The sequence below is a fragment of the Canis lupus genome, chromosome 23 (assembly GCF_048164855.1).
Source record: "Canis lupus baileyi chromosome 23, mCanLup2.hap1, whole genome shotgun sequence".
Lineage (NCBI taxonomy): Eukaryota > Metazoa > Chordata > Mammalia > Carnivora > Canidae > Canis > Canis lupus.
Genome location: NC_132860.1, coordinates 25,429,020 through 25,442,129, shown reverse-complemented (window position 1 = coordinate 25,442,129; position 13,110 = coordinate 25,429,020). Strand labels below are relative to the sequence as shown.

Below are 13,110 nucleotides of genomic sequence, written 5' to 3'. Positions count from 1 at the left end.
CTGCCTTCGGCTCAGAGCATGATCCTGGGATCCAGGATCAAGTCCCGCATCAGGCTCCCTGTATGGAGCCTGCTTTTCCGTCCATCTGCCTCTGCCTCTCTCTGTGTCTCTCATTAATAAATAAATCTTTAAAAAATAAATAATTAAATAAATAAATATAATTTAAAGTCTTCCAATCCATGAATATGGGATAACTTTGCATTTATTTGTCTTTTTTCAATTCTTTCAGCTTTTGCTTCCCTGGTTAAGTTAATTAGTAAGTATTTTATTCTTTCTGATGCCATTGTAAATAGAATTTTTTTCTTAACTTCCTTTTTGGATTTCTCGTTGTTGGTATATAGAAACTCAATTGATTTTGGTGTGCTTATTTTGTATCCTGCTGTCTTACCGAATTTATAATAATTTTTTGTGGAATCTTTAGGTTTTTCTGCACAAATCATTTTATCTCTGAACGGAGATATTTTACTTCTTCCTTTTCAATGTAGACAATACCTTTTATTTATTTTCCATGCTTAATTGCTCTGACTAGTGTTTTTATTTTTTTATTTTTATTTTTTAAATATTTTTTTTTAAGATTTATTTATTCATAGAGATGCAGAGAGAGAGAGAGAGAGAGGCAGAGACACAGGCAGAGGGAGAAGCAGGCTCCATGCAGAGAGCCTGATGTGGGACTCGATCCCGGGACTCCAGGATCATGCCTTGGGCTGCAGGCGGCGCTAAACTGCTATGCCACTAGGGCTGCCCCATGACTAGTGTTTTTAGTATTATGTTGAATAAAAGTGGCATAGTGGGCATCCTTATCTTATTCCTCATCTTAGAGGAAAAGTTTTCATTCTTTTACCACTGAGTCTGATATTCTTTTGAAAATATGGCTTCTGGGATCCCTGGGTGGTGCAGCGGTTTAGCGCCTGCCTTTGGCCTGGGGCGCGATCCTGGAGACTCGGGATCGAATCCCACGTCGGGCTCCTGGTGCATGGAGCCTGCTTCTCCCTCTGCCTATGTCTCTGCCTCTCTCTCTCTCTCTGTGTGACTATCATAATAAAAATTAAAAAAAAAAAAAGAAAATATGGCTTCTATTAAGTTGAGGTAGTGTCCCTTTTGTTTTTTAATTATCACTATTATTTTAAGATTTATTTTTAAGTAACCTCTACACCAAATGTGGATGGGGCTTGAACTTAACAACCCTGAGATCCAGAGTCGTACACTTTACCAACTGAGCCAATCAGGTACTCTGAGGTAGTTTCCTTCTATCTCTAGTTTGTTGCATGTCTTTATCATTAAAGGATGCTGTATTTTGTCAGATGTTTTTTCTGCACCAGGTGAGGTAATCATGTGATTTCTTCCTTAATTCTGCAAATGTGATGTATTACATCAATCAATTTTCATACATTAAACCATCCTTATGTTCCTGGAATAAATCCTACTTGGCCATGGCATATAATCCTTTCAATATACTGTTACAATCTTTTTGCTAATACAGTTGGCCCTTGAACAATACCGGGGTCAGGGGCACCAAGTCCCTACACAGTTGAAAATCTGTGTATTTTTGAAACCCACAAAATTTAACTACTAATAGCCTACCATTGACCGAAACCTTACTGATAATCTAGAAGTCAACTAACACATATTTGGTATGTTATATGCACTATATATTGTATTTACAGTAAAGTTAAGCTAGAAAAAAAGAAAATTCTAAGAAAAATATACTTAAAGTACTATAAAAAAAATCTACACATGTGAACCACAGTTCAAACCTGTGTGGTTCAAAGATCAAATGTTTTTTTTTTTTTTTTTAAGATTTTATTTATTTATTCATGAGAGACACACAGAGAGAGAGAGAGAGGTGCAGAGACACAGGCAGAGATGGAGAAGCAGGCTTCATGCAGGGAGCCCGATGTGGGACTCGATCCTGGGACTCCAGGATCAGGCCCCGGGCCGAAGGCAGGCACCAAACTGCTGAGCCACCTGGGCTGCCCTCAAATGTATTTTGAAGATATTTACGTCCGTATTCATCAAGGACATTGATCTATAATTTTATCGTAGTTTTGTCGTCTAGCTTTAGAAACAGGGTAATGCGCTCTCTTTTTTGAACGCATTTCAGAACTGATAATAATTCTTTAAATGTTTGGTAGACTTCAACAGTGAAGTCATCTGGTCAAAGGCTTTTGATTTGGGGGGTTGATTTTTTAAATTATAATTCAATTTCCTTATTGTAGGGGTATTCTGAATTTTTATTTGTTCATGATTCAATCTTGGTAGGTTGTGAACATAAATTAATTATTTTTTCCAAATAGGTATCAGAAGCTAGTTTCTCAAACTAAAGTACAGGGAAAGAATTAAAAATGGTCATAGCAAATATAAGGAAAAAAGTACTATTAAAATGTGTTTTTGGAAAATAACAGTTGGACCTGATATTATTGAAAAGAAGTCAAAAAGTCCTAGTGTAGCACTTATAATTTATACATTTAAATTAGAGAAATAATCATCACATAAATCAAAAAAGCAAGTTGAAGAAAAATATACATAATGTGAAAAGAATTTTGTGATTAGATTATTTTCTAAATATGTAAGTAAATCCATACCTATTTAGCCCTTCACCCACAGGCGGTTTTTGGTTATCATCTAAGTAGACAATCACTTCTTTCCTTCGAATATGCACAATATCATCCAAATTTAGATTTGTCAAATTCACATCTCCTTCAAAATAGATTGAACCATAACCTGTAAGTCAAAGCAAATAGTTAACAACTCTTCCTGTACAGAGGGCAAATAACCTCTTTTAAACCTCCAATGACTAAATACTCAGAAGAAGCAAGCAACTTTAAACATTAATCAGTAATTTTATTTAAAAAATTTGTTTAAAGATTTCATTTTTTAAAAAGATTTTATTTACTTATTTGACACAGAGAAAAAGCACAAGCACGGGGAGCATCAGGCAAAGGGAGAAGAAGCAGCAGGCTCCCCACAGAGCAGGGAGCCCAATGCAGGTCTCAATCCCAGGACCCTGGGAACATGACCTGAGCTGAGGCAAACTTTTAACCAACTGAGCCACCCAGCTGCCTCTGAAGATTTCCTTTTTGTAAGTAATCTCTACATCTAACATGAGGCTTGAACTCACAATCTCAAAAAAGAAAGAATCATATGCCCTACAAACTGAGTCAGTCAGGTGCCCCTAAACATTAATCAGTATTTTAAATTACTGAGTACTACCATCAATGGGTTATATCATCCATAGTATGTATCAGGGGGTGACAGCAAATACAGTTACCAGGTTTAACACTTCTACAGCACTTAATCTTTTTTTTTTTTTTTACAGCACTTAATCTTAAAACAGTCTTTTAAAACCTCTTCCAAGTATCTGTACTACTGCTACATATATAATCCTTACTTAGTACCTAAGTTTGCAGAATGAGTTACAATACCTGAGAACCCTTTTTAAAATACAGTATAGCAAGATGAGATTTTTTCCCCAAGAAAACTGTATCTGTATGAACATAATAATATGAAGTTGAACCTAAATATTATTCATCTCTTACTACTCAATTTTCTCTTAGCATTTTTTTGTCATTTATAGTATTTTGTTTAATTGTAGAAAACTGCAAATAGTTACCAAAGAATGTTATGTGGTCCTAGTCTCATCTTGTTACTTGTCAATCCAAGTGTCTACTATCCAGATCAAGGTGGATCCAAACAGAAAAAAACAAAAAAAAAGGATTCAACTATCAAAGGCTTCTTTTACTTAATTACAAAAATAAGGTGCAGACCTTTGGCTTAAACACTACAAACTCCTAAGCTCACACTTACCTTTACGACCAATAGTGAAGTCAGAGACAATGCACTCTCCTTTTTCATTGGTAATTTTAGCAAGGTCATCCATCGATGGAATAGTATAGTAACCGACCTTGGTGAGAACAATGCCTATGACAAAAGAAACAGAAAATGTACTATGTATTGTAATTATCCTTACATAATAAGAATTTTCATAGTATCTATTTCACTTTTTCATTTTTAAAAAGAGTAACTGTCAAAATAATCTGAAATAATCAATAACTAAATTAAATAAAGAGGAAATATATAGAAATAAGGCATTTCTCCAAACTGGTTTTCTAAGAAACATTATTCCTAGGAGAAACCGAGTTTTCTTTTTTTTTTTTTTTAATTTTATTTATTTATTGATGAGAGACACAGAGAGAGGGGCAGAGACATAGGCAGAGGGAGAAGCAGGCTCCCTGTGGGGAACCTGACATGGGACTTGATCCCAGGACTCCAGGACCACAACCTGAGCCAAAGGCACCACTGAGCGACCCAGGTGCTCCTGAAACTGTTTTCTTTTTTTTTTTTTTTTTTAAGATTTTATTTATTTATTCATGACAGTCACACAGAGAGAGAGGGAGAGACATAGGCAGAGGGAGAAGCAGGCTCCATGCAGGGAGCCCGATGTGGGATTCGATCCCGGGTCTCCAGGATCGCGCCCTGGGCCAAAGGCAGGTGCCAAACCGCTGCGCCACCCAGGGATCCCTGAAACTGTTTTCTAAAGAAAGGTTCCTAGTCAAGTTAGGTTTGAGAAATACACACGATTGTATGTCACAGGCTCTAAGAACTTGCAAAATAATTAAGTCGAATAATCAAATCTTAATCCAAACTTAACCACAGAACCTTTTTTTTTTCTTTTAAATGTTATTTATTTATTCATGAGAGACATACAAAGAGAGAGAGAGAAAGGCAGACACAGGTAGAGGGAGAAGCAGGCTCCATGCAGGGAACGCAACGTGGGACTCGATCCCAGGTCTCCAGGATCCTGCCCTGGGCTGAAGGTGGCGCTAAACCAATGAGCCACGGGGGCTGCCCAGAACCTTCTTTTCATACAGCACTCGTTAACATACTTCATTACGAAAGGCATTCCATAAAATGTATTCTGAGGAAAGGCTTATTTAATGCATTTTTCTTTTATTCTATACAAAACCCAACATGGAAAGAACCTGCCTTGATTACAAAGTAATTCAGTGATAGAGGCAAAGCTGTAACTCCAAACTCATCTTTCTTTTTTGTTTTTTTAAAGATTTATTTATTTTAGAGAAAGAAAGAAAGTATGAGTGTAAGAAGGGCAAAGGGAGAGACAGAATCCCAAGCAGACTCCCCATTGAACACAGAACCTAACTCGGGGCTCAATCCTATGACCCTGAGATCATGACCTGATCTGAAATCAATAGTTGGATGCTTAACCAGCTAAGCCACCCAGGCACCCTGGCAATGGAATTTTAAATTGAAAAGTGACAAATAAGGTCAATGAGAAAACTAAGAACAATAAAAAAATTTAGACTGGGTATTTGAAAATAGATGTAGTATCATAATAAATTTGTGTAGATACACACACACAAATATAGATACTTGGATTCTTAACATGAAAATATAAATTTGTTCCCTTAGGGCACTAAGTGGCCAGAAGATATATATGAAGGCAACAAGATAATTACAGAAAAACTTCAGACACTTCAAGAGTAACTATAAAACAACCCAAATGTTCACTAACAGAGATTAGATAAACCAAGTATGGCATACATTTATAATGGACTATTATTCAGCAATAAGAAAGAATGAACCAGGACATCTGGGTGGCTCAGTGGTTGAGTGACTGCCTTTGGTTGGGGGCATGATCCTAGGGTCTTGGGATCGAGTCCCACATTGGTCTCCCTGCAGGGAGCCTGCCTCTCCCTCTGCCTATGTCTCTCTCTGTCTCTCATAATTCATTGAAATAAACTTAAGACCTGTGTCCTTCACTACATATACATTATATCTTGGTTAAAAAAAAAAAAAAAAAAAAGAATGTGATTACATTCATGAAAACCCAAATAAGATATGTCAACACAGAAAAAGACAAGCCAAGTGCCTGACCAGCTCAGGTGGTGGAAAATGTAACTCTTGATCTCAGGGTTAAGTTTGGGCCTCACACTGGGTGTAGAGATTACTTGAGAATGAATGAATGAGTGAATGAATGAATGAATAAATTTAAAAATGCAAGTTTTAAGTGACCAATCGACATACTATAATCTTGTAGTTTATATTATGTGTTTCATGGATTCATTGGGAAAAAAACTAAGCAGTTCACTGTTGAGGAGAAAAAAAGCAAAGCACAGAACTGAGGTAATAATAATTAACCAGAGCAACTGATACCATTTGAATGCCTATACATTTCAGGCATTATGGTTTATATACTAATCTAATTGAAACCTCAAAAACCTTATATGATAATTATCAGTATTATTTTAATTAAAAAGCTAATAAGCAATCTATCTGAGTTTATAAAGCTAGGTAAAGTATAACGATAGTCTCTCTGGCTATAAAATTTGGGATCTTTATACCAGGATAACTAATGACATGAATTTTAACCACTCCAAAGGCAGAAAAAGTATGTGAATTAGGAATCAAAGCGTAAGTGAATAGTGTTTAAATGTTACCATCTATAAACATAATAAAATCATTTAAGATCTCTGGTAGCTGACTTCCACTAAATTGAGTATCTGTGACAAATAAGAGGTGTCAAATGACTGGTAAAAGATTACCCATGTACCAATCTGAATCTGACCTGCTGGATGCATATGGTAAGTATTATTTTCTATTTCTTCTCGGTCATCCTGAAGTGACTCCTCATGAAAAGAGGTCTCTTCACTGCTTCCTTCCAGCCCATTTCGCAAAGCAGCACGCATGTTTAATGCAACAATAGTATCATCCACACTGCTACTGCTGTTGTGTTTATTTCCAGCACTCTCTGGGGTTTGAGGAATGGGTTTGGCAATAGGGTTAGTATAAAAACGTGACACAAGAGAATCATCATCTCCATCCTGCTGATGGTTGTCTTCGACAGGTTTGCTCAGGAAGCTGAATCTGAAAAGGTAGAAAAGAAACAGTATCTCAGTCCTTTATAACAATGATAACAGCCAACCCTCACTAAATCTTTACTGAGTGATTGGCACCATTCTAGGTGCTCGAAATCCCTTCAAAGTGAGAACAGGGCTCTCTACCAGAAACAACTCGAAACAAAATTTGGTTTACCTCTCCCCATTTTCCGGATAATCAGATGGTGAAGCTAGATCTTCTGAGTCACGATTAACAGGAGAGAAGAGATTGCTATTGTTAAGGTTTTTCAAAACCAACTTCTTAATGCTCTTCCTATAAATAGAGACCAAAAGAGGAAAAAAAAAAATTTCAGGTACACATAATTACATCACAAGCATTATCTTAAAAACTAGAGTCAAAAAGAACATTCTTGTTCAGCTCTTACGTATCTAAAAATTACCTAACAAGTCAATTCACAATGTTTAATACATAACCAGAACCTAAGGTCTCAAATATATTATACTATGGCATTTGAAAGAATAAGCTAAACACATTTAAAATAAAGTGGGAAATCTCCTTGAGGACATTCTTCTCTGAACCCTGAGCACTTTATCCAAATACTTATTTAACCCATCACACTATGTCTTGTATTTCAATTATTTCTGTGTATGTCTTCTCTCTTTAAACATTTTCTTCCTTTTTTGACAGTAAGGATTCACGACTGTCTCCTCACAGAACCTGACATGCTGCCTTGAAGAAAATAGGAAGGATACATTTGCTGACTAAATAAGATTTCTTTTTAAAGATGACAAAAAGAGGGGCAGCCCGGGTGGCTCAGCGGTTTAGCGCTGCCTTCAGCCCAGGGCATGATCCTGGAGTCCCAGGTCAGGCTCGCTGCATGGAGCCTGCTTCTCCCTCTGCCTGTGTCTCTGCCTCTCTCTCTCTGTCTCTCATGAATAAATAAATAAAATCTTAAAAAAAAATAATAAAGATGACAAAAAAAAAAAAAACCAAAACAGGACCGAAAAACCCTGAGAGCCAATAATGCAAATAATTGCAAATACCTTAAAATTTCAGGTGTGCATACAGCAGATTTATTTAAGACAAGAACCTCTATCGTATATAAGCTTCAAACAGAAGAAACAGAGATCATCTTATCTTACTCAACCTCCACTTAAAAACCCCCTGGATTAATTCATGTGCCCAATCCTTCTTTCATAAACAAACTACAATGGGTGATGAAGTCAGTTAAGCATCTGACTTTTGATTTTGGCTTGGGTCCTGATATCAAGGTCTTGAGATTGAGCCCTGTGTCAAGCTCTCCACCCAGCTTGGAGTCTGCCTGGGACTCTCTCTCCCTCTCCCTCTGCCCCTCTCCGCTGCATGTGCTCCTTCTCTCTCAAATAAATAGATACATCTTTTAAAATAATTAATTAATTAGTTAATTAACAAGTAGTAGACCACTCTTGTATATTTATTTCTAATCTCAACAACTGAGTTATGGTTAATCATCAGTAGCATTTGTTACAAACACACATATGCTAGTTATACTCATTATAATCATGTAATATTTATTAAATTAGCCAATGAAATAAGCACTTGACAGTAAGGAATTAGTATTTCTGTGAAAATTAAAACTTGCTTTCCTATCAATGACGGACTGGGTAATGCAAACCGATCCTCCTAGGACTAGGAGGAGCCAGAGCTCTCAAACTAGGAGAGCCAGAGCTCTCTATAAAGCAAACAAAATAGTAAAAAAAGATTGAGCCAGCACTAAGGGGCACTGGCACAGGGGCATGTCTGTTATTTAGGGTTGCTTTTCTCCTGGGGGCTTTTCTGATTCTAAGAGGAAGGTTAAGGGGCGCCTAGGTGGCTTCATCGGTTAAGTGTCTGCATTTGGCTCAAGTCATGATCCCATGGTCCTGGAATTGAGCCCTACCTCTGACTCCCTGCTCAGTGGGGAGACTGCTTCTGCATCTGCCCTTTTCCCCCGCTCATACTTTCTCTTTTTCAAATAAATACACAAAACCTTTAAAAAAAAATAAGAGGAAGGTTATGAAGTTGATGGTATGCTTGACAGTCTTCATGGACTAGAGAGACAGACACTGGAGCCTAGAGCCACCAAGAGGTTAAGGGCACTAGTGAATGCCACTTGCTCTGTGTTGGGACCTGGAAAAACTCTACTCCTCAAGTTTAGAGAGAACTAAAAGTAAAAAACATAAAATCACAAGTTTAGCTTTGATTCTATCATCAAGCACCTATCATAAAAAAGCAAAAATTCTCTTAAAAGTCAGTATCATCTTTGACCTCTATTGCCACAGTTTTGAGAATATATTAACAGACATAAAATAATTTTTAAAAAGACACAGAGACACAAAATATTTCTTCAAAGAAGATAAATGGCCAATAAGCAAATGATAAGATGTTCAACATTATTAGTCATAAAGGAAAGAAATACCTCATAGAAAGAGATATCTCATAAAGCATGAGATACCACTTCACACCCACTAGGGTGGCTGTTATAAGCAAACAAAAGAAAAAATACTAGGTGCTGACAAGAAAATGGAGAACATGGAAACATGCATTACTGTTGGGAATGTAAAATGGTGCAACTGTTACAGGAAAACAGTTGACAGTTCCTCAAAGGTTAAACATAGGATTTATGTATGACCAAACAATTCTAATCATAGATATATACCCAAAATAACTGAAAATAGGGAGTCAAACAGATACTCGTACATCATGGGATCCCTGGATGGTTCAGCGGTTTAGTGCCTGTCTTCAGACCAGCGCATGATCCTGGAGTCCCGGGATCAAGTCCCACATCAGGCCCTATATGGAGCCTGCTTCGCCCTCTGCCTGTGTCTCTGCCCGCCCCCTCTGTGTCTCTCATGAATAAATAAAATCTTAAAAAAAAAAAAAAAAAAAAAAAACTCGTACATCGATGTTCATGATGGCACTATCCAGGTAGCTAAAAGGTAGAAACAATCCAAACATCCACCAACAGATGAATAGATAAACAAAATGTATTATCCATAAAATAGAGTATTATTCAAGCTCAAAAAGTGAAGTTTTTGTTTTTTTAAGATTTCATTTATTTATTTGAGAGACAGAGAGTGTGTACTCACGTAGGCACAGGTGGACAGAGAGAAAGGGAGAAGCAGACTCCCTGCAGAGAAGGTAGCCTGACTTGGGGCTCAATCCCAGGACTGGGATCATGACCTGAGCCAAAGGCAGATGCTTAACAAACTGAGCCACCTAGGTGCCCCTGATTTTAATCATTTTTATGTATATTTCATCACAATAAGAATTATTAAGTTTTAAAAACCCTTAGGTAAAATACAAGTGATTCAGTCATAGATATGTAAAGACTGTTAAATATTAAAATGGATAAATTTAGGAAAACTGTAGATGCATTCATTTTTTATGATATTGGAAGGAAATAAAGTAATCAAAATATCCAAACATAAACACAAAAGAGGAAAAAATCAGTATGAATATAGAAGACTTAAATGATTAGCAAGCTTGTTCTAATTCAAGATCACCATACCCAACAATTGTAAAATACATACTTTTTTCAAGTACATATATGGAATATTTATGAAAACTAGCCATACGTTGAACCATTAAAAGCCCTAAGTTTCTAAGAATCAAAATCACCTGGAGTACCTTTTTTGCACATAAGCAGGAAATCATGAACAAAATGATCACTTAAAAAATCTCCATGTTAAGAATTTACACTCTCATATAACCCAAGGCACTGCCATAAAAATCAGAAAGCATTTTTACTATCATATATAATTATCATCTGAATAATAAGGGTACTCCATATCAAAATTTAGAAAATACAAATACAGTTGCACTAAAGGAAAATTTATATCTTTAAATGCATTACCTGGAAAGAAGGAAAGTTGAAATATCAAAAAAACTGAGCATCCACTTAGACAAAGGACAGAAAGGTAAACACCAAGAAAAGGGGAGGTGGAAGAGGAAGAACTAAAAACAAAATAAATGCTAGTGAAAATATAAATAAAATTAAAAATTAGTAGAACAGAAAACAATCACAGAATCAGGAGCATCAATAAAAGCCAGATGTTAGTTCTTTGAAATCACCAATAAAATGGTAGATTCCTAACCAGATTGAGAAAATAGGCAAAAAAAAAAAAAAAAAAAAAAAAAAACAACCCTTGTCACAAATGAAAATGGGGCATCTCCACAGATTCTACTGAAATGAAACAGGATACTTTTTTAACAACTTTATGCCAATAAATTTAAAATTTTAGTTAGCTGGACAAATTTATAAAAATATGACTTACCAAAAGTTACTCAAAAAAATAAAAAAGCTCACTAGCCTTATAACTTCTATATAAATTAGTAAGAAAAAAAACAAAAACAGATTTAAGCTTTATTACAAATATGACTTCACACTCATATATCTTCACTGGCACCCTACATTTAATGAAAACCAAAAACCAAAAAAAAAAAAAAAAAAAAAAGGCCTATCTTACATAAAATCTTCCAGAAAACAGAAAAAGAAAATACTCCCCAATTTGTTTATAAGGTCAGCAGTTTTAAACTTTATACCAAAGCCACACAAGAAAGGAACATTCCGGCCAATCTAAGTTATGAACAGAATGGCAGAAAATCCTGAACAAAATCTTACACAGTGAATCCTAACGAGGTAGGAAGTTACCATAACCAAACACTAACAGAGCCTGTGTGGAAAGAACTTAGGGGGAAAAAAAAAGAACTTAGGAGCAACTTAAAAGGGCCTCTGCCAGCCAGAGATGGGACAACTTGGCAATCATAAAAAACACGAGTTCCAACAGACTGAAGCACAGAGATCAGAGTGGGGGATTGATTAAATTTTTCACATGAAGAATATACTTCCAACTATAAGACAAGGAACAAAACAAAAACTGTGCCAGGCAAAAGTAAACAGGATTACGATCAGAAATACCAAGTTAGACAGTTACAAGAAACAGAAATATAGCAACACTAATGTGGGAAAGCAAAACTATAAGACCTCAAAGACTAGATTTATTTCAACAATGAATACCTCATCATGTAAAAATAAATAACAGAATCAAGTGTATTTTGCCATAGTTGTATCAATATCCTCAACTGGCTTATAGGAATATAGCCATAAAGGTATACAGGAATAGAATTGACTTTTATATATTGAACTTGTATCTCACAAACCTTGCTACATTAGTTCATAACTGACATACAGTAAATTGCACATACTAAATTGTACAATTTGATAAGCTCTGACATCTGTATACACCAGTGAAACCATGATCACAAACCAAAAAATCAACATAGCCATTATACTGAAAAGTTTCCTCATACTCCTTGGTATGAACCTTCAAAAATAGATCTCCTTTCTACCATTGCCAGACAATGACTTTTGCATTTTCTAATATTTTATGTAAGTGGGGGGAAAAAAAAACCCTAATTTTGTAAATGCATTCAGTCAAGTAAGTCATGTTTGAAACAAACATCCAAAAGAAAACTGGAAAATAAAATTTTATTCACCTAAAAAAAATAGGCATATTTAAAACCAGAGACACAGCAAAATATTCCCTACAACAGTCCTCCCTATCCCTCTTCAGTTTATTCATATACTTATTTTTAAAGTAATCTCTATGCCCAATGTGGGGGGCTCAAACTCACAACCCAGAGACATAGAGTAGCATGCTCTACTGACTCAGCCAGTCAGGTGCCCCCCGTCTTCAGTTTAAATTACACACCCTCAGAGCAGCTTTCCTTCCTCATTCTCTATTAGTTTCCCCTACAGCGGCAATCTCTACTACTCCTTTTTGTCACTTGTCTCACTCATGATTACTGTCAACATCTCTCTTCCCTCATAGACTGTGAATTCAGTGATGGAGGATGTATCTTGTTCCTAGCTGCATTCTCAGTGGCTGCCACACCTGGCATTTAGTAGTTACTTGATAAATGTTTGTTAAATGAAGGGATGAATAGATGAATTAAAGATTTTCAAATCTGCCATTCAGAATAAATAAAATTACTGTCCTGCTCTATAGTCACTTTCCTCCAACTGGTATGAACAGGCAAAAGGAAAAAGTTATAGCATCGATAAGGTTCTCACACTGTCAATCTACCAAATTCATCTTTCAGGGCAGACAGAGTACACTGTTCTAGTGGTAGCCATACTTATAAAGTCCTTCATGAATCCTTTACCCTCTGTGGTATTATATGGCATCTGTTTACAGAGCTATAAAGTGGTAGCCATTTCTTTTTTTTTTTAAT

At 36.0% G+C, this 13,110-nt stretch overlaps 1 protein-coding gene across 5 annotated transcripts in view; it reads right to left on the bottom strand.

Annotated features, from left to right (window-relative positions):
* NUP98 (nucleoporin 98 and 96 precursor) overlaps nt 1-13,110 on the bottom strand; it is a 118,387-nt gene that overhangs the window by 50,174 nt on the left and 55,103 nt on the right. For all 5 annotated transcript variants that reach the window (XM_072794398.1, XM_072794394.1, XM_072794396.1 and 2 more), the window contains exons 15-18: nt 7,051-7,167; nt 6,584-6,882; nt 3,805-3,918; nt 2,583-2,721 (exon numbers count right to left, since the gene is read on the bottom strand). In XM_072794398.1, the coding sequence (XP_072650499.1) occupies nt 2,583-2,721; nt 3,805-3,918; nt 6,584-6,882; nt 7,051-7,167 (669 nt within the window). The remainder of the gene's footprint in view (nt 1-2,582; nt 2,722-3,804; nt 3,919-6,583; nt 6,883-7,050; nt 7,168-13,110) is intronic.